At 39.5% G+C, this 22,764-nt stretch overlaps 3 protein-coding genes across 7 annotated transcripts in view; 2 read left to right on the top strand and 1 right to left on the bottom strand.

The window, feature by feature from the left end:
* Positions 1-22,764, top strand: part of ptdss1a (phosphatidylserine synthase 1a) — a 90,913-nt gene that overhangs the window by 36,442 nt on the left and 31,707 nt on the right. The window contains exons 1-4 of one of the 4 annotated variants that reach the window (XM_064946741.1): positions 19,980-20,420; positions 21,499-21,590; positions 21,932-21,976; positions 22,586-22,710. The exons of 2 other annotated variants lie outside the window; for them this stretch is intronic. In XM_064946741.1, the coding sequence (XP_064802813.1) occupies positions 20,236-20,420; positions 21,499-21,590; positions 21,932-21,976; positions 22,586-22,710 (447 nt within the window). In that variant the 5' untranslated portion in view covers positions 19,980-20,235. Of the gene's footprint in view, positions 1-19,979; positions 20,421-21,498; positions 21,591-21,931; positions 21,977-22,585; positions 22,711-22,764 lie in introns of those variants that run through there. One more of the 4 variants, XM_064946738.1, reaches the window with a different exon arrangement.
* On the bottom strand, positions 1,707-10,765 carry si:ch211-269k10.4 (uncharacterized protein LOC100150242 homolog). Its single transcript, XM_064946735.1, has 6 exons — positions 10,335-10,765; positions 9,409-9,607; positions 4,536-4,655; positions 4,036-4,092; positions 3,158-3,277; positions 1,707-3,023 (listed from the first exon to the last, which is right to left on the bottom strand). The coding sequence occupies exons 2-6, from the start codon at positions 9,586-9,588 to the stop codon at positions 2,925-2,927; spliced, it is 576 nt and encodes a 191-aa protein (XP_064802807.1). The 5' UTR covers positions 9,589-9,607; positions 10,335-10,765; the 3' UTR covers positions 1,707-2,924.
* Positions 11,156-15,548, top strand: LOC135520901 (membrane-spanning 4-domains subfamily A member 4D-like). Of its 2 annotated transcripts, XM_064946736.1 has the most exons (7): positions 11,156-11,358; positions 11,849-12,011; positions 12,406-12,504; positions 12,755-12,811; positions 12,974-13,078; positions 13,327-13,443; positions 15,036-15,548. In XM_064946736.1, exons 2-7 carry the CDS (start codon positions 11,853-11,855, stop codon positions 15,063-15,065), a joined length of 567 nt encoding a protein of 188 aa, XP_064802808.1. In that variant the 5' UTR covers positions 11,156-11,358; positions 11,849-11,852; the 3' UTR covers positions 15,066-15,548. The 2 variants fall into 2 exon arrangements, with proteins under 2 accessions (XP_064802808.1, XP_064802809.1); XM_064946737.1 differs by lacking the exons at positions 12,755-12,811; positions 12,974-13,078 and having other exon boundaries at positions 11,158-11,358.

The raw sequence follows: 22,764 nt of genomic DNA, 5'->3' as shown, positions 1-22,764 counted from the left end.
CTGGCTGTTCTTATCGTACTATCCAGTACTATGTGTCTCTCTGGCTGTTCTTATCGTTACCAGTACTATGTGTCTCTCTGGCTGTTCTTATCGTTACCAGTACTGTGTGTCTCTCTGGCTGTTCTTATCGTTACCAGTACTATGTGTCTCTCTGGCTGTTCTTATCGTTACCAGTACTGTGTGTCTCTGGCTGTTCTTATCGTTACCAGTACTGTGTGTCTCTCTGGCTGTTCTTATCGTTACCAGTACTATGTGTCTCTCTGGCTGTTCTTATCGTTACCAGTACTATGTGTCTCTCTGGCTGTTCTTATCGTTACCAGTACTATGTGTCTCTCTGGCTGTTCTTATCGTTACCAGTACTATGTGTCTCTCTGGCTGTTCTTATCGTTACCAGTACTATGTGTCTCTCTGGCTGTTCTTATCGTTACCAGTACTATGTGTCTCTCTGGCTGTTCTTATCGTTACCAGTACTGTGTGTCTCTCTGGCTGTTCTTATCGTTACCAGTACTATGTGTCTCTCTGGCTGTTCTTATCGTTACCAGTACTGTGTGTCTCTCTGGCTGTTCTTATCGTTACCAGTACTATGTGTCTCTCTCTGGCTGTTCTTATCGTTACCAGTACTGTGTGTCTCTCTGGCTGTTCTTATCGTTACCAGTACTATGTGTCTCTCTGGCTGTTCTTATCGTTACCAGTACTGTGTGTCTCTCTGGCTGTTCTTATCGTTACCAGTACTATGTGTCTCTCTGGCTGTTCTTATCGTTACCAGTACTGTGTGTCTCTCTGGCTGTTCTTATCGTTACCAGTACTATGTGTCTCTCTGGCTGTTCTTATCGTTACCAGTACTGTGTGTCTCTCTGGCTGTTCTTATCGTTACCAGTACTGTGTGTCTCTCTGGCTGTTCTTATCGTTACCAGTACTGTGTGTCTCTCTGGCTGTTCTTATCGTTACCAGTACTGTGTGGCTGTTCTTATCTCTGTGTCTCTCTGGCTGTTCTTATCGTTACCAGTACTGTGTGTCTCTCTGGCTGTTCTTATCGTTACCAGTACTGTGTGTCTCTCTGGCTGTTCTTATCGTTACCAGTACTGTGTGTCTCTCTGGCTGTTCTTATCTGTTCTTACCAGTACTATGTGTCTCTCTGGCTGTTCTTATCGTTACCAGTACTGTGTGTCTCTCTGGCTGTTCTTATCGTTACCAGTACTGTGTGTCTCTCTGGCTGTTCTTATCGTTACCAGTACTGTGTGTCTCTCTGGCTGTTCTTATCGTTACCAGTACTGTGTGTCTCTCTGGCTGTTCTTATCGTTACCAGTACTGTGTGTCTCTCTGGCTGTTCTTATCGTTACCAGTACTGTGTGTCTCTCTGGCTGTTCTTATCGTTACCAGTACTGTGTGTCTCTCTGGCTGTTCTTATCGTTACCAGTACTATGTGTCTCTCTGGCTGTTCTTATCGTTACCAGTACTGTGTGTCTCTCTGGCTGTTCTTATCGTTACCAGTACTATGTGTCTCTCTGTCTCTATCTACCAGTACAGTGTGTCTCTCTGGCTGTTCTTATCATTACCAGTACTGTGTGTCTCTCTGGCTGTTCTTATCGTTACCAGTACTGTGTGTCTCTCTGTACAGAGTATTAAACAGGATATTAAAAAGCTCGTTGATGTTTAGCACCACAGCTACATCTGACATGAAATTACTTCAGCTTCTTCCCAATGCCTAATATGGAAATGATTTTTACTCAAACAACAATTACAGTGTTTGAAGCGAGCAAAGACAAAGCACTCTCTCTGGATAACAGTCTGTTAGATGACCAAATGTGAGCAGTTGAAAACAACAACAACATAGGGGGCTTTATTTCGAAAATGTCTCTGTTTCAAACTGTCAACTGGTAGGCTTAAGCTATGTACTGATGCTGTCAGCCTTTACAGTTAGCGCCTAAAGCTACTGCTAGATACAGACACACTCTTATCATTAACCACAAACAGACCCCTGCAAACACACACACTGAGATAGATAGAGTCACACAGGAAGAACTGATACTGGTTGAAATAGGGAACAAAGAACCAATGAGCAGGCAACGCTAATGAAGAATGGTTGGCTCGACACCTCCGAGAACACAACATGTCCGTGTCCCTAATGGCACCCTATTCCCTACATTGTTGTGCACTACCCTGCCCTGGTCAGACGTTATGCACTAAATAGGGAATAGGGTGCCATTTGGGACGCATTCCAGTTTTGACCACAAGACTGTTGTTCTCAGTCTGAGTGGAGTGTGTAGCTACGCTGTGTGTGTGCGTGCGTGCATGTGTGTGTGTGTGTGTAGCTACGCTGTGTGTGTGTGCGTGCGTGCATGTGTGTGTGTGTGTAGCTACGCTGTGTGTGTGCGTGCGTGCATGTGTGTGTGTGTAGCTACGCAGCAGAGTTAGACCACAACCAGCCTGGTCAGAAAGAACCACACAGACAGGACTCGTAGCAGGCAGGCAGGGAGGCAGGCAGGCAGACAGGCAGGCAGGCAGGCAGGGAGGCAGGCAGGCAGGCAGGGAGGCAATCACTGAGGTTGAGACAGTACTCTAAAACCCACAGATAGGTGTAGGGGCGGTGAGTCAAGCCCCTTGATGAGGACTCACCGCTGGCCTACATAGGCTGGATAGTGGGTAAAGATATCTGAGGCTGCTGTACTTTCTCATACATTGATGCACATACTGATGGTCAAAGCTAAACAGTTAGAGTCCTCTCTATCCTGGAAATTCAGATGTTAGTTCATTTACGATCAAGTAGAGACGACATTATAATGATAAGTCCCTTTACAGCGGCGCTGCCCTTTGACACAGCATATCTTCCCCCATTGTCATCCTCGCTCACTATCATTTCATTTTTTAAACGTCAATATATTTGGATGTGGTCGTCCATGAATAGCTGGCAGACAGATAACAGTTCACAGTGAATGGCTGCGTTTCGCTCCCCGGATCCAGAAGGAGAGGACAGCAGAGAGGGTCACCTCCATGACCAACACACAGAGCATCAGCACCTCCAGCTGTTACAGAAACACAAATAGTCAAAAGAAAAGTGTCAGGGACAGACCTTCATCAAGCAGGATGCTGCCATATCCCATTACTACACTACGTCAACTTTGATGAGAAAAAACAATCTACTTTTAGAACGAATTACCTTTATATGATATTGAACATTGGGATTCCAGGGAGACATGTCCATGCCCAAGTCAACGCATATCAACACTCCTCCAACGACTGCTACGACCATGCTGCCAATGTTGACACACAGGCACACCTACCGGTTCACAAGACAGAGCGTTACATGGATCTACTATCGGCTACTGTGTGTTAACATGAAATACAACTCATCAAAGCCAAGGATTCAATCAAGGTTTGTAGTAAATCTCGTCTAATTTAAACATGAATATCAGAACAGTCAATGTATCAACGAATGTTTTCATCTTTAATCAATTAAAACATTTAACTCCTTGCTGATCTGTTGTTTTTTAATTTGTAATTTTGTCTGTATCCCAATGTACATTTTATTGTGTAAAGGTTTTCTAATCTAAACTAATCTATCTTAATCTAATCTACCCAGGGGGGCAAAACTGGTTCCAATGCAGGCGATTATGACGTTAATCTGGTTGTAGTTCAATCTGTTTTGCCCGCTGGGTATTTCTGCATTTGGCTCACAGGTAAAACTATTGACTCACAGGTAAAACTATTGGCTCACAGGTAAAACTATTGACTCACAGGTAAAACTATTGGCTCACAGGTAAAACTATTGACTCACAGGTAAAACTATTGATTCACAGGTAAAACTATTGACTCACAGGTAAAACTATTGACTCACAGGTAAAACTATTGGCTCACAGGTAAAACTATTGACTCACAGGTAAAACTATTGGCTCACAGGTAAAACTATTGACTCACAGGTAAAACTATTGGCTCACAGGTAAAACTATTGACTCATAGGTAAAACTATTGACTCACAGGTAAAACTATTGACTCACAGGTACAACTATTGACTCACAGGTAAAACTATTGACTCACAGGTAATAGTCTGGGGAATTTGAACAACAGGTTGGATAACAACCCAGCGATGAAGAACTGAGGAGAGAGGAGAGAGAAGAGAAGGATCACATTTAATGGTCCTCACACTGACAGCAATTATCAATAGGTTTTATAAGCATGTTAATCAATATTTGACTATTGATTAATGAACAGAAATTTGGCTGAACAGTTTTTTACTACTTGATTTGACTTAATTGCTTAAATTATAATTTAGTGATAGTTACATGATCAGTATATTATACACTGAAATGAGAATATGACATTCAGAATTTCGTGTAAAACATATTCACCCTTAAATTACAGTCAATGCTATTGAATTGTGGGTAAAAACAATATATGCATCCAACAAGCTGTGAATTTGACCCCAGATTAGGACTCTTGAAAACCATCATCAGAAGACTTTCAGTATTTCCAAAGGGATCCTCGACGTTTAAACAAATAACATGTAACGATTAAAAGACAATGCTACCGCTACTCACTAGTAGTCCAGTGAAGGGCGCGACTCTGAACATGGTTAAAAGGGACTGGCTCGCATCCCGAGTGGCAGCAAACACAACTCCTACTGCAACACTGAGTAGACCGCTCGTCATCTGCAAAGACTGTTGCAAACACAAACACTCACAAATTAACCTTTGAAAATTATCATCCATAAATATATTTTCTGTGAAATGCATCACGAGAAGCAAGACCAGTCTAACTAAACATACACTTCTTTAAATTCATATATATTAATATATTTATATAGTTAAATGTTACACAGTCCTGTCATATATTTATATAGTTAAATGTTACACAGTCCTGTTATATATTTATATAGTTAAATGTTACACAGTCCTGTCATATATTTATATAGTTAAATGTTACACAGTCCTGTCATATATTTATATAGTTAAATGTTACACAGTCCTGTCATATATTTATATAGTTAAATGTTACACAGTCCTGTCATATATTTATATAGTTAAATGTTACACAGTCCTGTCATATATTTATATAGGAGCTGATACACAGTCCTGTCATATATTTATATAGTTAGCTGTTACACAGTCCTGTCATATATTTATATAGTTAACTGTTACACAGTCCTGTCATATATTTATATAGTTAACTGTTACACAGTCCTGTCATATATTTATATAGTTAACTGTTACACAGTCCTGTCATATATTTATATAGTTAAATGTTACACAGTCCTGTCATATATTTATATAGTTAACTGTTACACAGTCCTGTCATATATTTATATAGTTAACTGTTACACAGTCCTGTCATATATTTAATGTATTTTAAAACATTTACATTTGTCTGGTAGTTATTTATTAATTGACATCTAATGATGAAAGATACTCTAAAAAAGGGAAGAGAATTTCTGTGAAAATGTTTCATTTAAACAGTGTCATTACATCTCTTTCCTGCACACAGTGTATAATACAGGACTTACATGATAAGGTATTTAAATATCTCAGTGTATTATACAGGACTTACATGATAAGGTATTTAAATATCTCAGTGTATTATACAGGACTTACATGATAAGGTATTTAAATATCTCAGTGTATTATACAGGACTTACATGATAAGGTATTTAAATATCTCAGTGTATTATACAGGACTTACATGATAAGGTATTTAAATATCTCAGTGTATTATACAGGACTTACATGATAAGGTATTTAAATATCTCAGTGTATTATACAGGACTTACATGATAAGGTATTTAAATATCTCAGTGTATTATACAGGACTTACATGATAAGGTATTTAAATATCTCAGTGTATTATACAGGACTTACATGATAAGGTATTTAAATATCTCAGTGTATTATACAGGACTTACATGATAAGGTATTTAAATATCTCAGTGTATTATACAGGACTTACATGATAAGGTATTTAAATATCACAGTGTATAATAAAGGACTTACATGATAAGGTATTTAAATATCACAGTGTATAATAAAGGACTTACATGATAAGGTATTTAAATATCACAGTGTATTATACAGGACTTACATGATAAGGTATTTAAATATCACAGTGTATTATACAGGACTTACATGATAAGGTATTTAAATATCACAGTGTATAATAAAGGACTTACATGATAAGGTATTTAAATATCACAGTGTATAATAAAGGACTTACATGATAAGGTATTTAAATATCACAGTGTATAATAAAGGACTTACATGAAAAGGTATTTAAATATCTCAGTGTATAATAAAGGACTTACATGATAAGGTATTTAAATATCACAGTGTATAATACAGGACTTACATGATAAGGTATTTAAATATCTCAGTGTATAATAAAGGACTTACATGGTAAGGTATTTAAATATCACAGTGTATAATACAGGACTTACATGATAAGGTATTTAAATATCTCAGTGTATAATACAGGACTTAAATTATAAGGTATTTAAATATCTCAGTGTATAATAAAGGACTTACATGATAAGGTATTTAAATATCACAGTGTATAATACAGGACTTAAATGATAAGGTATTTAAATATCTCAGTGTATAATACAGGACTTAAATTATAAGGTATTTAAATATCTCAGTGTATAATACAGGACTTACATGATAAGGTATTTAAATATCACAGTGTATAATAAAGGACTTGCATGATAAGGTATTTAAATATCTCAGTGTATAATACATGATAAGGTATTTAAATATCACAGTGTATAATACAGGACTGACATGATAAGGTATTTAAATATCTCAGTGTATAATACATGATAAGGTATTTAAATATCTCAGTGTATAATACATGATAAGGTATTTAAATATCACAGTGTATAATATATGACTGACATGATAAGGTATTTAAATATCTCAGTGTATAATACATGACTGACATGATAAGGTATTTAAATATCTCAGTGTATAATACATGATAAAGTATTTAAATATCTCAGTGTATAATACAGGACTGACATGATAAAGTATTTAAATATCTCAGTGTATAATACAGGACTGACATGATAAGGTATTTAAATATCTCAGTGTATAATATATGACTGACATGATAAGGTATTTAAATATCTCAGTGTATAATATATGACTGACATGATAAGGTATTTAAATATCTCAGTGTATAATACAGGACTGACATGATAAGGTATTTAAATATCTCAGTGTATAATACAGGACATAAATTATAAGGTATTTCAATATCTCAGTGTATAATACAGGACTTACATGATAAGGTATTTAAATATCTCAGTGTATAATACAGGACTGACATGATAAGGTATTTAAATATCACAGTGTATAATACAGGACTGACATGATAAGGTATTTAAATATCTCAGTGTATAATACAGGACTTACATGATAAGGTATTTAAATATCTCAGTGTATAATACATGATAAGGTATTTAAATATCTCAGTGTATAATACATGATAAAGTATTTCAATATCTCAGTGTATAATACAGGACTTAAATTATAAGGTATTTAAATATCTCAGTGTATAATACATGATAAGGTATTTAAATATCTCAGTGTATAATACAGGACTGACATGATAAGGTATTTAAATATCACACAGGTCCAAACTATGGAGACTAAACTATCCATAAACTTGAGATGGGCATTCATGCACGCCTGGAACCATGAGAACTCATGAGACAGTATACATTATATTAAAAGAAAAAGGTTTGGTTAACAGTTCCCCATTTCACACTTCTCTCATGAACAAACATACCAATAATTGCATTAGTTCCTCTTAGAAATTCCCCTCACTGTGCATGTCCACTTAACATATAACAGAGACACTGTAAAGGCCTGTCTGAGTCGTACCAATAGACATAGACATAGGAAGTAGGGGTGCTGAGGGTGTTGCAGTACCCCTTCAAAACTCTGAATAATAAATAAAATATTATTTAAAAAAATATATGTATATATATATATATATATATACTGTACGTAAATGTAGAAAATAGTAAAAATAAAGAAAATCCCTTGAATGAGAAGGTGTGTCCAAACCTTTGACTGATACTGTATATATACAGCATGTACACTACCGGTCAGAAGTTTTAGAACACCTTCTCATTCAAGGGTTTTTCTTTATTTTGACTTTCTCCTACGTTGGTTCAAAGGACAGATTTCCACCGGTCTAATGGCCATTGCTCGTGTTTCTTGGCCCAAGCAAGTCTCTTCTTATTGGTGTCCTTTAGTAGTGGTTTCTTTGCGGCAATTCGACCATGAAGGCCTGATTCACACAGTCTCCTCTGAACAGTTGATGTTGAGATGTGTCTGTTACTTGAACTCTGTGAAGCATTTATTTGGGCTGCAATTTCTGAGGCTGGTAACTCTAATGAATTTATCCTCTGCAGCAGAGGTAACTCTGGGTCTTTCTTTCCTGTGGCAGTCCTCATGAGAGCCAGTTTCATCATAGAGCTTGATGGTTTTTGCGACTGCACTTGAAGAAACTTTCAAAGTTCTTGAAATTTTCCGGATTGACTGACCTTCATGTCTTAGAGTTAATAATGGACTGTAATTTTATCTTTACTTATTTCAGCTGTTCTTGCCATAATATGGACTTGGTCTTTCACCAAATAGGGCTCTCTTCTGTATACCACACCTACCTTGTCACAACACAACTGATTGGCTCAAACACATTAAAAAGGAAAGAAATTCCACTAATTAACTTTTAAGAAGGCACACCTGTTAATTGAAATGCATTCCAGGTGACTACCTCATGAAGCTGGTTGAGAGAATGCCAAGAGTGTGCAAAGCTTTCATCAAGGCAAAGGGTGGCTACTTTGAAGAATATAAAATATATTTTGATTTGTTTAACACTTTTTTGGTTACTACGTGACATATGTGCTATTATTATACAATGTGGAAAATAGTAAAAAATAAAGAAAAACCCTTGAATGAGTAGGTGTTCTAAATCTTCTGACCGGTAGTGCGTATATTTTAAAAAATCACAGAATTAGCACTGGGCCTTTATTAGTCTCGTAGTCGGTGAAAAAGTGACAGCACCCCCACCCTCAAACTGCCCATAGATTCTATTGAGCTCTTAGTATCTATGCTCATAGATAAAGAGCAGAATATTATATTGAGCTCTTAGTATTTATGCCCATAGATAAAGAGCATGAGATTATATAGAGGTCTTAGTGTCTATACTCATAGATAAAGAGCAGTATAATGTGATGTTATATAGAGCTCTTAGTATCTATGCTCATAGACAAAGAGCAGAAGATTATATAGAGCTCTTAGTATCTATGCTCATAGATAAAGAGCATAATATTATATAGAGCTCTTAGTATCTATGCTCATAGATAGAGCAGTATAATGTGGTGTTATATAGAGCTCCTAGTATCTATGGTCGTACCCCCAACACAGCAGGCTGCTTCAGCATCAGGTCATGGAGTGGTCCTTTGGGAGCAGGCATTAGTTCAGTTGCTTGGTAATACTTGATCAGTGGTCCTCCTCTCTGGTCCCCGGCCTCCTCGTACTCCTGCTCCTCAGATTCAGGACCCAGGATGTCCATAGGGATGTCTGCAGAAGCCATGACGTCTCAGTCACAATACCTGTGGGAATACGATGTTGTTTCGCTGATGAGTGTACACTTCTGAAGTTATAATGCAATCATAACAGTATATATATATATACACACTGTATACCCTTCATCTATTTCTTTAATTGCAACAATCATAATAATTATCATCCAATGTATTATTGTCTAAAATAGTCCTGATCATGTTTTTATCTCCTGAATTCATCATCATCACCACCACCATCATCAACATCATCATCAACATCAACATCATCATCAACAGCATCATCATCAACAGCATCATCATCATCATCATCATCATCATCAACAACATCATCATCATCATCAACAACATCATCATCATCATCATCAACAACATCATCATCATCATCAACAACATCATCATCATCATCATCATCATCAACATCATCATCATCATCAACATCATCATCATCATCATCATCATCATCAACAACATCATCATCATCATCAACAACATCATCATCATCATCATCATCACAACATCATCATCATCATCACCACCACCATCATCAACATCATCATCACCATCAATATCTTATCAAAACAGTCATTATAGCCTACATTTAGCTTGAAACTGTTGTGAGAGAAATCCGAGTGTCTCGCATACTTTTACAAATAGGATCATTAACATGAAATATTGACAACTGCATTCATATGATATACATTTACATTAAAACTATCACTATTATTATATTGACATTTCTCACATTCACACTCACCAGAGTTGATTTAATGCTTGTACTGTTGTACCCTAAAAAATATGCACTTGAAGTGCCTTCTTCAGCATCACTGTGCCTGCGCCCTGTAATGGTTGGCTTCTCACCATTTCCTCTATTGACGTGGAGGAAGCTCTTCTAAACTGTTGACCACAATGGCCACCCTATCATATGAGATATCTGCTGATTTAAAGACAAGAGGCGCCACGTCCTCCAATTGTTGAAACCACATGTGCTGTTAGTTTCAGGTGATGAGAGAGATGGTGTGAAGCGTTCAGAAACACACTACAACACTTAATGAACTTTGTTGTATGTATACTATTCAGTTTCTGAAGAAGTTTTCCACCCGTGAATTCAGTTCACCTTGTACCCGGAGCTCATCCACTCAGCTTGAGTGTTTTCAACAAGCAGAATTTCTCTCAGTGCTCTCTCTCTCTGGTTCTCTCTCTCTCTCTTTGGTTCTCTCTCTCTCTCTCTGGTTCTCTCTCTCTCCCTCTCTGGTTCTCTCTCTCTCTCTGGTTCTCTCTCTCTCCCTCTCTGGATCTCTCTCCCCCTCTCTGGTTCTCTCTCCCCCTCTCTGGTTCTCTCTCTCTCTCCCTCTCTGGATCTCTCTCTCTCTCCCCCTCTCTGGTTCTCTCTCTCTCCCCCTCTCTGGTCCTCTCTCTCTCTCCCCCTCTCTGGTTCTCTCTCTCCCCCTCTCTCTCCCTCTCCCTCTCTGGTTCTCTGTCTCTCTCTCTCTCTCTCCCTCTGGTTCTCTCTCTCATTCTCTCTCTCTCTCTCTCTCTCTCTCTCTCTCTCATTCTCTGTCTCTCTCTCATTCTCTCTCTCTCTCCCTCTCTGGTTCTCTGTCTCTCTCTCTCCCTTTCTCTGGTTCTCTCTCTCTCTCTCTTTCTCTCTCTTTCTCTCTCTCTCTCTCTCTGTGCATGTGTATGAAAATGTCCTTGTCCATCACAGCTTGCTTACCAGACCAGCGCAGACGCCTTCCAAGTGTGACTTCCTCCATAAAGTTAGAAACGAACAGCGGCAGGTTTGTAAACTTCATGAAACCTTGTTCTTCCTATTACCTTCCATTATTCATGACGTGTTTCCATTTAATTACAATGTCCATAGAGTTATTACAACAGTTTATGGTTTATTTCAGCAACATTATTACAGTAGTTTTTATTGGTAGCGTTACATTACAGTGTCCTCATCACATCAGTAGTGTTATTGTCTACATGATGGTGTTAATGAAGGGAAACGTCATATTCATCGTCTCCAGCACCACCCCAACATCAACATATGTGAAAATGGTGCGTTTCTATGTTCTGTAGTAAAACATACAGAGAGAAAGATATGTGTTTCCAATGACATCATCATTGTGCATCGTGTGATTTTGACCAGTTGTGAGGAGGCATTGTCTACTAATGACCTATTAATGGTTTACCAATTATGTCATTGGAAGCACTTGTCTTCCTCTATATTCACTAAAGTAGTTTTATTTTTCTCCCTTTAATGAAATGTATTTTTTTCCCCAGGTAAATGAAGTACACATTTCAGTCAGATGAGTGCATGGTCATCACTATACCTCTGGGCAGTCTCAGGGATGCTCAGGAGGGCCAGCTGATGCCTGAGAACTTCCACTGTGTCTTCAAAGATGTCTACAAGGTCTTCCTCAAGGGTCAGCCTAAAGCTCTGGGGGTACGAATGGCAAACATGTTCCTATACAGCCGATTATAAATGTACTTCAGGAAGGCTCATTTATTATTATTTTTTTAACCTTTATTTAACCAGGCAAGTCAGTAAAGAACAAATTCTTATTTTCAATGACGGCCTTGGAACAGTGGGTTAACTGCCTGTTCAGGGGCAGAACGACAGATTTTGTACCTTGTCCGCTCGGGGATTTGAACTTGCAACCTTTCGGTTACTAGTCCAATGCACTAACCACTAGGCTACACATAATCTGTGGATTATTTAAATACATGCATGATGAGCAGAAGTTACCTTGAACATTTGGTATATGTTCATTATATGTCCATGTAAGGGCCAGATTCCGGGATATTTTCTCATCTGTCTGATTACATCTTCTTCTTAGGCGGCTCAGCTCATTGCTGGAGTCCTTGTCTTGATTCTGGGGCTACTGTTTGTCCAGCAATGCTCATTCGATCTGATCTACACCATGCCCAGTGTCCTGGTAAGAACCACTGCGATCAGCCCACAAGGTAGTTTGTGTCATCATCAATTATTGGATGAGACACGTTGATACAACCGATGTTGGACCAAAGCTTTGTGTCGTCTCTATCCGTTATTCTCTCCGGCCGTCAGTGTGCATTGTGAGTGAAGTGTGTACTCTACAATGAGGATAATACATGTGCTGTTGATTTGAATTTGTCATCAGTCTCTCAAATAATGAAGGAACAAAAAAACATCTTTGTTTTATCAAGTTTGTTGCTGCCGGGATGCTGACCTATGCTGCAGGTCACTCTCCAAGTATGTGTGTGGTAAGTTTCAGCTTTCCAAATATATCTACATTCAGTCATGGATCAAATATGAAATCATTGTAGATTGTTATAAATTATTATGAAAATATTACACATCAAATATATCATAAACATACCAATTGAATAGTGAGGTGATTCTGTGTTTTTCTCCACTACCAACAGACCAAACTGTCATTTTCCTTGAACATTGTCAGCTGTTTCTGGACAGCAGCTGCTGTTGTTCTCTGCACTGTCCCCCCTCACTGTTTCCACGGGGACCATCAAGAGGTTCCAGAGTTAATTACTTAAACGTTTGTTTATTACATTGAATTAATTAATTAGTATTGATTTGTTAATGAGGTGGAATAGTACAAGCATTGAAATTAGATAACGCAATACGGATACTGAATTGTTTGTTTGCTTTGTAATTATGCGTAAATGTTCTCCACAAACAAAATACTAAACCACAGTAGCTTATCAACATAAAATTAAACCAGAAAAAATCATGTGTATTAAGTTACTATTCTCTTTGTCAGGTATTTTCTGGTATCAAATGGATGATTGTAGTTCTCCTGGTCATTGAACTGGTTGTTGCCATGGTGGCGATCTACTGGGAGAGTAAAGCAGTGTGCAGACAGCACTTCAACATTCTGGTGAGACTCTACTGTTTATTATACTGACTGGGCTGAACATTCTGGTGAGACTCTACTGTTTATTACACTGACTGGGCTGAACATTCTGGTGAGACTCTACTGTTTATTACACTGACTGGGCTGAACATTCTGGTGAGACTCTACTGTTTATTACACTGACTGGGCTGAACATTCTGGTGAGGCTCTACTGTTTATTATACTGACTGGGCTGAACATTCTGGTGAGACTCTACTGTTTATTATACTGACTGGGCTGAACATTCTGGTGAGACTCTACTGTTTATTATACTGACTGGGCTGAACATTCTGGTGAGACTCTACTGTTTATTATACTGACTGGGCTGAACATTCTGGTGAGACTCTACTGTTTATTATACTGACTGGGCTGAACATTCTGGTGAGACTCTACTGTTTATTATACTGACTGGGCTGAACATTCTGGTGAGACTCTACTGTTTATTATACTGACTGGGCTGAACATTCTGGTGAGACTCTACTGTTTATTATACTGACTGGGCTGAACATTCTGGTGAGACTCTACTGTTTATTACACTGACTGGGCTGAACATTCTGGTGAGACTCTACTGTTTATTATACTGACTGGGCTGAACATTCTGGTGAGACTCTACTGTTTATTATACTGACTGGGCTGAACATTCTGGTGAGACTCTACTGTTTATTATACTGACTGGGCTGAACATTCTGGTGAGACTCTACTTTTTATTACACTGACTGGGCTGAACATTCTGGTGAGACTCTACTGTTTATTACACTGACTGGGCTGAACATTCTGGTGAGACTCTACTGTTTATTATACTGACTGGGCTGAACATTCCTGTGAGACTCTACTGTTTATTACACTGACTGGGCTGAACATTCTGGTGAGACTCTACTGTTTATTATACTGACTGGGCTGAACATTCTGGTGAGACTCTACTGTTTATTATACTGACTGGGCTGAACATTCTGGTGAGACTCTACTGTTTATTATACTGACTGGGCTGAACATTCTGGTGAGACTCTACTGTTTATTATACTGACTGGGCTGAACATTCTGGTGAGACTCTACTGTTTATTATACTGACTGGGCTGAACATTCTGGTGAGACTCTACTGTTTATTATACTGACTGGGCTGAACATTCTGGTGAGACTCTACTGTTTATTATACTGACTGGGCTGAACATTCTGGTGAGACTCTACTGTTTATTATACTGACTGGGCTGAACATTCTGGTGAGACTCTACTGTTTATTATACTGACTGGGCTGAACATTCTGGTGAGACTCTACAGTTTATTATACTGACTGGGCTGAACATTCTGGTGAGACTCTACTGTTTATTACACTGACTGGGCTGAACATTCATGTGATATGTTATACATTTATTATACTTATTATACTTTATTATTATACTTTATTATGTACATTTAATTAAATATATACTTATTTATCGCGACAAGTGTATTTACTGAGTGGGACACACTGCATAACCAAACAACACATTCCTTGCAGGGCTCACTCAAAAAACAGACAGGGGTCTCAAAGATAACTTCCTGTGTGGTTAAATAAATACATTTGCAATGTTTCTTTCTAGCCCATGGTCACCCTGAAGCAAGAAGTATGAACCTGAAGGACTGGCAGCAAACAACAAATAACTAAGTGAAATAATGATTAATCTTGTATGACATTTGTTTTACTTGTGCCAATTCACAAGTCACAATTCACGGACCTCCCGGTCAGTTTACGACAGAGTCTGGGCGTGAACCCAGGGTCTCTGGTGGCAAACCCAGGGTCTCTGGTGGCACAGCTGGCGCTGCAGTACAGGGCCCTTAACCACTGTGCCACCCGGAAAATAGTGATATTTTGACACTGTCTCAAAAGTGCAAATAAGGAAATTAAATACAGAATACATTAAATACAGAATACGGGTTCTTCTACTGAGAAATAGTAATAAAGTTGCATACAATTTTTTGTAGCAGTTTGTCAAAGAGAAAGCTAATTATCATGACAGATGTTTTACTTACAATTGCATTATACAAAATGACATTTGAAAATGTAGGTTATATTTTAATCTGACTTGTATCTGATTTAAATGAATTTAAACATGTATTGTCTAATGTCTTCTTTTTATAACAATAGACCTGTAATTCCGTTCCTTCCTGATCACATTGTCATAATAATACAACTATATTTTATGCACCAAAGCGAACAGAATATTTTCCAACCAACTCTAGGACTTATTAAACTACAAATGATCACCAATGAATTGCAAGATCAAAAAATAAAAAGATATCATTTTTAATTGAATATACAGTATATGTTTTATGTTTTAAGGCATTTTATTTTGGTGAGACTGAGAAGTAAATGAGCTCTCAGAGAGGAAGTATTTCTTCGACATAATTGAGGTTTGTTTTAACAGAGGTCTAGGGTCTAGGCTTGATGTGCTGATGCTGTGTCACCGACACCACACTGCCCAGAGTGGTGCCTGAGAAGCACACCACTCAGGCTTCTGGGGAGTTAACAGGGTGCATGTGAGGTTCCACAAAAGAGAAGCTTCAAAACAGCTCAACAGCTTGTGGACACCAAGGAACTTTAACCTGTGCCCCAACACATTGACATTGTACCTGTACCCTTTGTATATAGCCTCGCTACTGTTACTTTACTGCTGCTCTTTAATTATTTGATATTTTTATTTTTTACTGATCTATTTTTTACTTAACACTTATTTTTCTTAAAACGGCATTGTTGGTGAAGGGCTTTTCACTGTAAAGTCTACATCAAATCAAATCAAATGTATTTATATAGCCCTTCTTACATCAGCTGATATAACAAAGCCTAACAGCCTAACACCCCAATCAGCAAGCAATGCAGGTGTAGAAGCACGAATACATCTGTTGTATTCGGCGCATGTGACAAATACAATTTGATTTGATGTTTCTAATTGTTAAGGACTGGGTAGCTTTTCAGGATACAAAATACATGGAAAGGAGCTAAGCACAGGCAACATCCCAGAGCTAATCAGTAAAGTCAGAGCTAGTAGGGGAAAGTCAAGTGTTAGTTCACAAAAGGCATTTTGGGGGGGCGGAGGGGGGGCGCTGTGGGATTATTTAAGATACTCTTTGAAGAGGTAGGGTTTCAGATGTTTTCAGAATTTGGCAGGGACTCTGCTGTCCTAATTTCAAGGGGAAGCTGGTTCTACCATTGGGGTGCCAGGATAGAGAGGTGCTTTGACTGGGCTGAGACTATTTTGCCAGCAGCATACCACCCTGCATACCACTGCTGGCTTGCTTCTGAAGCTAAGCAGGGTTGGTCCTGGTCAGTTCCTGGATGGGAGACCAGATGCTGCTGGAAGTAGTGTTGGAGGGCCAGTAGGAGGCATTCTTTCCTCTGGTCTAAAAAAAAATATCACAATGCCCCAGGACACTGCCCTGTGTCGGGTGCTGTCTTTCGGATGGGAAGGTAAATGGGTGTCTTGACTCTCTGAGGTCATTAAAGATCCCATGGCACTTATGGTAAGAGTAGGTGTGTTAACCCTAGTGTCCTAGCTAAATTCCCAATCTGGCCCTCAAACCATTATAGTCACCTAATAATCTCCAGTTTACAATTGGCTCATTCATCCTGTAACTATTCCCCAGGTTGTTGCTGCAAATGAGAACATGTTCTCAGTCAATTTACCTGGTAAAATAACAGATAGATTTGTTTTGTTTCTGATAGGCTTTATCAAGCTCTAAAAGTCACCACTTGAGGGTGTCAGAGGCACAGAAATAGATACATTAGGCTACGTGCAAAAATACCAGACTGTGGGGCAATAGAGTCATTATGATGTTTAGTTGGTAAACAAGAGGCCATTAGTCAGGTTGACAGTTGACAGTAGTGATGGGAAATAATCCACACGGGTACATATCAGGATATTCTTTTTTGACAATATATCGTATCATTTTGACATTTTTGCAATATTATTTCTGCTCTAGTTGTCTGTACCTGCTCCAAAACTACAGTATTTATCCTTCATAGCTAGTTGTCCGTACCTGCTCCAAAACTCCAATATTTATCCTTCATAGCTAGTTGTCTGTACCTGCTCCAAAACTCCAGTATTTATCCTTCATAGCTAGTTGTCTGTACCTGCTCCAAAACTCCAGTATTTATCCTTCATAGCTTGTTCTTCGTCTCCTTTTTAAACAGGGAGCCAATTGGTTTTCAGCACTTTTATTTCCATGACTGATAAAAGCTTGTTTTCTCATGGCTCTTTTTCATTTTAACTGGACCTTTATTTAACTGGACAAGCCAGTTAAGAACACATTCTTATTTATGGGGACGGGGCAGGGCTCCAAAAAATACATATATATATATAGGACAAAACACACATCAAGACAAGAGAGACAACACGACACTACTGTACATAAGAGAGACCTAAGACAACAACATAACAAGGCAGCAACACATGACAACACAGCATGTTAGCAACACAACATGACAACAACATGGTAGCAACACAACATGACAACAACATGGTAGCAACACAATATGACAACAACATGGTAGCAACACAACATGACAACAACATGGTAGCAACACAACATGACAACAACATGTTAGCAACACAACATGACAACAACATGGTAGCAACACAACATGACAACAACATGGTAGAAACACAACATGACAACAACATCAAATCAAATCAAATCAAATTTATTTATATAGCCCTTCGTACATCAGCTGATATCTCAAAGTGCTGTACAGAAACCCAGCCTAAAACCCCAAACAGCAAGCAATGCAGGTGTAGAAGCACGGTGGCTAGGAAAAACTCCCTAGAAAAGCCAAAACCTAGGAAGAAACCTAGAGAGGAACCAGGCTATGTGGGGTGGCCAGTCCTCTTCTGGCTGTGCCGGGTAGAGATTATAACAGAACATGGCCAAGATGTTCAAATGTTCATAAATGACCAGCATGGTCGAATAATAATAAGGCAGAACAGTTGAAACTGGAGCAGCAGCACGGCCAGGTGGACTGGGGACAGCAAGGAGTCATCATGTCAAGTAGTCCTGGGGCATGGTCCTAGGGCCGCGGTTCAGTTGAAACTGGAGCAGCAGCACGGCCAGGTGGACTGGGGACAGCAAGGAGTCATCATGTCAGGTAGTCCTGGGGCATGGTCCTAGGGCTCAGGTCCTCCGAGAGAGAGAAGGAGAGAATTAGAGAACGCACACTTAGATTCACACAGGACACCGAATTGGACAGGAGAAGTACTCCAGATATAACAAACTGACCCCAGCCCCCCGACACATAAACTACTGCAGCATAAATACTGAAGGCTGAGACAGGAGGGGTCAGGAGACACTGTGGCCCCACCCGAGGACACCCCCATGGTAGCAACACAACATGACAACAACATGGTAGCAACATAACATGACAACAACATGGTAGCAACACAACATGACAACAACTTGGGGGCAACACAACATGACAACAACATGGGGGCAACACAACATGACAACAACATGGTAGCAACACAACATGACAACAACATGGGGGCAACACAACATGACAACAACATGGGGGCAACATGGTAGCAACACAACATGACAACAACTTGGGGGCAACACAACATGACAACAACATGGGGGCAACACAACATGACAACAACATGGGGGCAACATGGTAGCAACACAACATGACAACAACATGGGGGCAACACAACATGGTAGCAGCACAAAACATGGTACAAACATATTGTATCACAGACAACAGCATATGGTGAGCAATATGTTTGGTATAAAAATAAATAAAGAGAGTCACACATTCTATGTATAAATTCACAGTAATGTATTGGGTAAAACACCAACATTTCTGCCTCACTGTGCCTTCTTCAGGGTGACCAAAACGGTGGTGTTTTGCCCAATAAATGACTGGGAGTTTATAGATAGTCACACTCTATCTTTCTTTGTTTTTATAGCTTACAGTTTATTTGCAGTTAGTCAGCACCTCAACACCAAATCATTGCTCTGGGTGTTCGCACCAAAGTTATCGTGATAATATCTAATCGTGACATCCCGGGCGATTCCCAGATTTAGTGGACAGTAGAATAACGTTGTTTTATTCCATCATGTTCTCTTCTATTATTCTAATGTCCATACTGATGGTTTTTCATACATTATGTGAAGCCCTTACAGAGAATGATAATGATATCCATTTTACTAATGCATTTTCACAATGCAGTGATTTGACGACGATCTCTCCCACTTTTCAGATAACTAATGTAGGTTAGGAATAATGTAGGTTAGGACACTCATGACATCAATGCTTGTGGTTGGAAAATATTCATATTACTCTTTACCCTCCTGTCACATGAACGTAAATAACCTCACGCGGTGTGGAACTGACCTTGGTTTACCCATAGAAATATAATCCATTCTATTTATGTGGGTTTGCCTTGGTGGTTTACAAACGTTAAGAAAATAGCGCGTGATTGATCTCATAAACTGAACCCTTCGGCTTTCCATAGTGGCACTACCCTAGACTTACAAACCAATCAAAAAAGTCGAGAGTTTCTTTTCCCCGAAAACGTTTCAGTAAATTTAACCCGTGATGTTCGCACTCGCAAGAAGGCAGCAGTTCATTATTGACTCTGTTTTTCTTTAGGTTGTGCTGTTGCGCACATATTTAACGGACGTGCGTCTGGTCGTTTTGGCCTTTACGAGTGGACAACATGAATCATTAATTTCGCTGAACGTCTAAATGTCAATCTAAAGGAGCCCGCAGGAGGAGAAGCTGATTCCTCTGGTCACGCTCCCGCAATTATGGCGTCCGGATATGGGTACGAATCGCGGACTATAGGCAAAGATGATGTGAACTACAGGATGCATTTCCGTATGATCAACGAGCAGCAAGTGGAGGATATTACACTGGACTTTTTCTATAAGCCGCACACAATAACACTGTTAACATGCACAGTGCTCAGCTTGATGTATTTTGCATTTACAAGGTAAGTAGAGTGGCTAGACAGTTAACTACCGGTAGTTAACACTAGCTAGCTATATGCTAAAGATATTGACTGAGCCAACTGCCAGAGCAGCTAAGTGTTTGATTATGCAGTCAAAAAGTAAGTACGTTCGCTAGTATTTCCGACAATTGACATGGGTAACTAAGGTCTTTCGATGAAGTAGTTAGCTAGCTTTAAGTTCTCTGGTGCGGGACTGACCATATGTCTCGTCTCTAATGAAGGAGAATGTTTAATTTGTTTTGGTTTCGATGTAGCAAGTGGGCTGATTTTATTTGCTATTTGTAGCAACATTGTGTTAACGTCCCACGTTTGTATCTTTTCTATACCGTGGGGAAGGATCACCCTTCCTGGTTCCTGGTGGTCCATTTTTATCTGCAAGATGCATCGAGCCGTTTCTTACATCATGGGTGCGTTCAGTTCAATTGAACATATGCTACGTTGCGGAACCGTTTGCATTGAACGTTATTGAACAGTCTTTGAGGTACCTTTGCGCCGTTTGTTGGGTGTGGCAGGCTGTGGTTGAAGCAACGAGTTACGTATTTAAAGGAGAGCGGTGCATTTTGAACTCACAACCCAACCTCTCCCGGTTTTCAACTGGTCGTTCGTACAGCACCGTTTCCACTACGTTTTTGCTTACTGAACGCAGCCCATGATGCACAGCTTGGCTGTGTCCAAATGGCATCCTATTCCATATAGCGCCCTGGTCAAAATTATTTCACTATGTGGAATGGGGTGCCATTAGGGACAAATCTCTTATCTGCTGCTCTCATCAAGAGTGGTTTATCCTCAATAACCAAATGGGATGGGGTGTGTCAGGAGTAGGTCAACCAGCACTGATGAGTGAATTATAATATCATTTCTCTGATCTTTAATAAGTGTGATTGAAGGAGAGCACAGTACAGCAGGCTATGTGGGGACAGAGGTGGGAATAGAATTTGGGTTTCAAACCCACCTGTCCAATCAGTGCATCAGTTTTAGAACTGTTTTCATCTCACTGACTCAAATGTCTTAATGCTGGTTTTGGTTTGTGTTAATAATTCTTGCCTTTTTGTTATGTTAGGGATGAGACGAACGAAGACGCCAACTTGTGGGTGGGCCTCATCCTGGTCCTCTCCTTCTTCCTGGTCATCAGTGTTCTGGCCTTCCCTAACGGTAAGGACAAGGTTGTCCAAGTTGCTTTAGACCTGGGCTCTGGTCAAAAGTAGTGTACTATATAGGGTGCTACTGTAACCGCTGTGAACTGGCTAGCTAGTGCGCGGTAGTAGCGTTTGAAACGGTCATGTCACTCGCTCTGAGATGTTGAAGTAGTTGTTTCCCTTAGTCTGCCGGGGCTTTTGTGGAGTGGTGGGTAACGACGCTTCCAGGGTGACTGTTTCTGTGCACATAAAACGTATGTGTCAGACATCTCTACATGTCATTGTACACCAGCCTTGTAACTCTTAAGTGTGGATGAAGTTGTTGATTCAATATTTTTTTGACACTTCTCTCTCTAGGACCATTTACCAGACCACATCCGGCGATATGGCGAATAGTTTTCGGTGAGTGACATTAAGTGACAAATATAACAATCCCTTTTTTTTGTATAGGCCTAGCTACCATTCCAGTTCACTTTGAATGAGTTTAACCATTAATTATCCACCCAATTCATGAGTTGGTAATCTTTCTAGGTTTCTTTCTAGGTTCCTTCCTTCTTGGGAGTGTTTCCTGGCCACTGTGCTTCTGCTTCGGTTGCTCTTTGGGGTTTAGGCCTACTTTCTGACAACTGTTGATGTAAAAAGGGCTTTCTAAATTGCTGAAACCAGTTCAGCCCTGATTGAATGAGATTCTGCCTAATCTGTTATTGCTCTGTTATGGTCAGGTCTGAGTGTGCTGTACTTCCTGTTCCTAGTGATCTAACATCTCCCTTTTATGGTCAGGTCTGAGTGTGCTGTACTTCCAGTTCCTAGTGATCTGACATCTCCCTGTTATGGTCAGGTCTGAGTGTGCTGTACTTCCTGTTCCTAGTGATCTGACATCTCCCTTTATGGTCAGGTCTGAGTGTGCTGTACTTCCTGTTCCTAGTGATCTGACATCTCCCTTTTATGGTCAGGTCTGAGTGTGCTGTACTTCCTGTTCCTAGTGATCTGACATATCTCTTTTATGGTCAGGTCTGAGTGTGCTGTACTTCCTGTTCCTGGTGTTCATCATCTTCCTAAACTGGGAGCAGGTGAAGAACGTCATGTACTGGCTGGACCCCAACCTGCGCTACGCCACCCGGGAGGCTGACATCATGGTGAGTAAGCAGCAGTCTTGCTCTCCTATCAGTCTCTGTGGTTGCATCCCAACT

Source organism: Oncorhynchus masou, chromosome 29 (assembly GCF_036934945.1).
Source record: "Oncorhynchus masou masou isolate Uvic2021 chromosome 29, UVic_Omas_1.1, whole genome shotgun sequence".
In the NCBI taxonomy this organism is placed as follows: Eukaryota; Metazoa; Chordata; class Actinopteri; order Salmoniformes; family Salmonidae; genus Oncorhynchus; species Oncorhynchus masou.
This window is presented reverse-complemented; position numbering and strand designations above follow the sequence as displayed.